The sequence below is a fragment of the Malurus melanocephalus genome, unplaced genomic scaffold, assembly GCF_030028575.1.
Source record: "Malurus melanocephalus ecotype Western Australia unplaced genomic scaffold, MMel_1.1 scaffold_1582, whole genome shotgun sequence".
NCBI lineage: Eukaryota > Metazoa > Chordata > Aves > Passeriformes > Maluridae > Malurus > Malurus melanocephalus.
In genome coordinates, this window is record NW_026624814.1 from 16,362 (window position 1) to 20,735 (window position 4,374).

Below are 4,374 nucleotides of genomic sequence, written 5' to 3' on the forward strand. Positions count from 1 at the left end.
GACTCTGCGGGACCCCCCCACCCTCATCCTGGGACCCCCACCCGGGATTCACCGGGACCCATCGGGACCCCCATCCCGGGACCCTCCGAAACCCCCCGGGACCCCCGGTGGGATCCTCCATAACGGGGACGCTCCGGGATTCATCAGGGACTCTGCGGGACCCCAGCGCTGGGACCCCCACCCGGGATTCACCGGGAACCCCCGCTCCGGGACCCCACCCGGGACCCTCCGAAACCCCCCGGGACCCCCGGTGGGACCCTCCATAACGGGGACACTCCGGGATTCACCAGGGACTCTGCGGGACCCCCCCCACCCTCATCCTGGGACCCCCACCCGGGATTCACCGGGAACCCCCGCTCCGGGATCCCCCGGGACCCATCGGGACCTCCATCCCGGGACCCACCGGGACCCCCCGCTCCGGGATCCCCCGGGACCCACCGGGACCCCACCGGGACCCCCCGCTCCGGGATTCCCCGGGATTCCCCGGGCAAAACCCCGCTCCCGGACCTTGCCCCGCCTTTCCCGGGGTGCCAGATGGTGACCGGGCGCCGGGACAGCGGCACTGGGAGCACTGGGAGCACTGGGAGCCACTGGGAGGGACCCGGTGCTGCTCCCCCGGCTCCCAGTGCCCCCCTCCCTTTCCCCCAGGGATCGATTTCAAGATCCGCACCGTGGATATCGATGGGAAGAAAATCAAGCTGCAGGTCTGGTGAGTTGAGGGGGGATGAGGAGAGGGTCGGGAATCCCCAAAATTCCCCAAAATTCTCCCAAATTCCCCCAAATCCCCAAAACCGCCCCGTTTCCGCAGGGACACGGCGGGACAGGAGCGCTTCAAAACCATCACCACGGCCTATTACCGCGGAGCCGTGGTACGGGGAGGGGGCTGCGGGGGCACCGGGGGCGAGGACCACCCCCCAAAACCTCGGGCAGGGGGTCCCGACCCCCCCCTGACCCCCGATCCCCCCAGGGCATCGTCCTGGTGTACGACATCACCGACGAGAAATCCTTCGAGAACATCCAGAACTGGATGAAAAGCATCAAGGAGGTGGGTGGGAGGATTCTGTGGGTGCAGGGGGGGTTGAGGTGGGATCTCGGGGGTCCTGCCCGTGTTTGTCCCCCCTGTCCCCAGAACGCCTCGGCCGGGGTGGAGCGGCTCCTCCTGGGCAACAAGTGCGACATGGAGGCGAGGAGGAAAGTGCAGCGGGACGCGGCCGAGAAGGTGGGTGGGAGGGGCTGGAGGAATCGGGGGGCATCCATGGGGCTGGGGGGTCCTGGGGGGCTCTGTGGGGTCTTGGGGCTGGAACTGGGGGGGCTCCATGGGATATGGGGTGTCTGTGGGACTGGGGGGATCACGGGAGGTTTGGGGGGGTCGTGGGGGTCACAGGGGGGTCGTGGTCCCTCAGCTGGCCAAGGAACACGGGATTCGCTTCTTCGAGACCAGCGCCAAGTCCAGCGAGAACGTGGAGGAGGTGAGGGGGGGTCCCGGGGCGGGGGGACTGCTCCCCAAAATTTGGCAGGATCGGGGGACCCCTCCCTCCTCCCAGGGGGTCCCCGGGTGCTGCCCCCCCTGAGCAGTCCCCGTCCCCCCAGGCTTTCCGCACGCTGGCRCGGGACATCCTGCACAAATCCTTCCGGAAAGCCGTGAGTGGGGCCGGGATTTTGGGGGGCGGGGGGGACAGGGGAGGGACCCCCGCGCCCCCCCTGACCCCTCCTCTCTTCGCAGCCCCCCGGCAGCAGCAGCARCAGGGCCCTGCTGGATCCCGGCCCCCCCAAAAAGGCCGGCGGGAGATGCAGCCTGGTTTAGGGGCTCGGGACCCCCGCGGGAACCCCCCCGGGACCCTCCCGGGGCAGCGCGGGCGCCTCTCCCAGGGGGTCTGGGGGGGAATTTGGGGGGATTTGGGGCTGCCCCCCACTCTCTCCTCGTGCCATAAAGCCCCGCTGTGCCTTGTTCCGGCTCCGGAGTCTCTTTGGGGGGGGTTTGGAGGGGACGGAACGGGGTCGGAACGGGATCGGACCGGGACCGGCACCGGGGACGGGCGGGGCGAGGCCACGCCCCTAAACCACGCCCCTAAACCACGCCCCTAAACCACGCCCCTAAACCACGCCCACAACGCCACGCTTGACTCGAGACCACGCCCCTCCAACGGAAGCCACGCCCACTCCCCAAATCCGCGTCCGCAGCTCCGCGTCCTGTGGGGTCAAAGACGCGCCCCTTCACCTAATTCCCGCCCCTAATTAAACACCAGCTAATTAAACACCAGCACACACCCCTTTATGCAAAAAATAAATTAACATCACTCCTCTTTATGTAAAAATTACCGAAGCCACGCCCATTTATGTAAAAAACCTTCGAACGCCGCGTTCTTTTTCCCCTCCAAGCCACGCCCCCTCTCTCCCATTGGCTCAGCCGGCTCCAGGCCCCGCCCCCTCGGTCTCCCCTCAGCGCTTCCAACATGGCGGTGCCGCCGTCGCGGCGGGGCCGGGCCCGGTAATCCCGGAGGATCCCGGAGGATCGCGGGGGTYCCGGGGSTTCCCGGCGGTTCCCGGCCGATCCCGATGGGGCCCGGCGGCCTCACGGTGCTGCTGGCGGTGCTGAGCGCGGTGCCGGCCGGGCTGCGGTGAGCGGGGAGCGGGGGACACGGCGGGGCGGGCTCGGTGCGCGGGGCCCTCACTCACAGCGGTTCCTCTGTGCCCACAGAGCGGCGGCGGCGGCGGCGGCGAGCGAGGAGCGGCTCGGTGAGGACGGTGCCGGGATGGCCTCGGGGGGCTCGGGGTGTGGTTTTGGGGGGCTCTGGGTTGGTTCTGTCCCCTCCTCACCATTTCCATCCCACAGCGAGCCCCGCGCTGACCACRCCGTGCTGGCGAGTGGAGCAATTCGTGGTAGCCCAGGAATGCACCCGCTGCTCCGGCTTTGAGATGGTGAGTGTGGAGATCGGGATCCTCCCTCCCGTTATCCCGGGGATCTGGGGGTTTTTATCCCTGACCGATCCCCTCCGTTCCGTTCCCCCGCCGGTAGAAAACGATCCCGGCGTGCGGCGCCACCGGCTTCATCGAGAAAATCAACTGTGCTTCATCCCACCGGGACGAGTACAAGAGGTGAGTGTGGGGCCGGGAATTGCTGAGGGATTGGGGCTGGGAATGGCCACGGGACCGGGAATTCCTGAGGGATCCGGGCTGGGAATTCCTGAGGGATTGGGACTGGGAATGGCCACGGGATCAGGACCGGGAATTGCTGTGGGGCCGGGAATTGCTGAGAGATTGGGACTGGGAATTCCAAAAGGATCGGGGCTGGGAATTCCTGAGGCATCCGGGCTGGGAATGCCCCCGGGATCGGGAATGCCCTCAAAATCGGAGCTGGGAATGGCCATGGGGCCGGGAATTGCTGAGGGATTGGGACTGGGAATTCCTGAGGGATTGGGGCTGTGAATTCTCTCGGGATCCCTCGGGCCTCCCCTCGGGATCGGGGCCGGGAATGTCCTCGGGATCGGGGCTGGGAATTCCCTTGGGATCGGGACCGGGATTCCCTCGGGATCGGGGCCGGCAATTCCCAAAGGATCGGGGCCGGCAATTCCCAAAGGATCGGGGCCGGCAATTCCCAAAGGATCGGGGCCGGGAATCCCCACGGGATCGGGGCCGGGATTCCCTCGGGTTCGGGACCGGGATTCCCTCGGGATCGGGGCCGGGATTCCCTCGGTTTCGGGGCCGGGAATTCCCTCGGGATCGGGGCTGGGAATTCCCTCGGGATTGGGGCTGAGAATTCCCTCGGCATCGGGGCCGGGAATCCCCGCCCGATCGGGACTGGGAATTGCTGTGGGATCAGGGCCGGGAATGGCCACGGGACCGGGAATTCCTGAGGGATCCGGGCTGGGAATTGCCATGGGATCAGGGCCGGGAATTCCCAAGGGATCGGGACTGGGAATGCCCACGGGATCGGGAATGCCCTCAAAATCGGGGCTGGGAATGGCCATGGGACCGGGAATTCCTGAGAGATCCGGGCTGGGAATTGCTGCGGGATCGGGGCCGGGAATGCCCTCGGGATCGGGTCTGGGAATTCCCAAAGGATCGGGACTGGGGCTGGGGATTCCCGAAGGATCTGGACCGGGAATTCCCTCGGGATTGGGACCGGGATTCCCTCGGGATCGGGGCTGGGAATTCCCTCGGGATTGGGGCCGGGAATCCCCACGGGATCGGGACTGGGAATTGCTGTGGGATCAGGGCCGGGATTCCCTCGGGATTGGGACCGGGATTCCCTCGGGATTTGGGCTGGGAATTCCCTCGTGATTGGGGCCGGGAATCCCCCCGGGCTTTGCTCCGCAGCTGCCGCTCGGCCGCGCTGGAGGCTCAGCGCTTCTGGCACTTCGTGGGCTCCGCTCT

At 67.3% G+C, this 4,374-nt stretch overlaps 2 protein-coding genes across 2 annotated transcripts in view; both read left to right on the top strand.

Annotated features, from left to right (window-relative positions):
• Positions 1-1,950, top strand: part of LOC130587155 (ras-related protein Rab-13-like) — a 4,025-nt gene extending 2,075 nt beyond the window's left edge. The window contains exons 2-8 of the mRNA XM_057388118.1: positions 291-709; positions 809-869; positions 968-1,045; positions 1,130-1,219; positions 1,404-1,469; positions 1,591-1,641; positions 1,724-1,950. Of these exons, the coding sequence (XP_057244101.1) occupies positions 291-709; positions 809-869; positions 968-1,045; positions 1,130-1,219; positions 1,404-1,469; positions 1,591-1,641; positions 1,724-1,804 (846 nt within the window). The 3' untranslated portion in view covers positions 1,805-1,950. The remainder of the gene's footprint in view (positions 1-290; positions 710-808; positions 870-967; positions 1,046-1,129; positions 1,220-1,403; positions 1,470-1,590; positions 1,642-1,723) is intronic.
• Positions 1,951-2,418: 468 nt separating this feature from the next.
• JTB (jumping translocation breakpoint) lies at positions 2,419-4,369 on the top strand (the record flags this gene model as incomplete). The annotated part of the gene is made up of 5 exons (XM_057388119.1): positions 2,419-2,618; positions 2,699-2,736; positions 2,834-2,919; positions 3,017-3,096; positions 4,318-4,369. Coding segments are annotated over exons 1-5 (318 nt in total), but the record flags the coding sequence as incomplete, so codon positions are not given.
• Between the last annotated feature and the right edge of the window lie 5 nt (positions 4,370-4,374).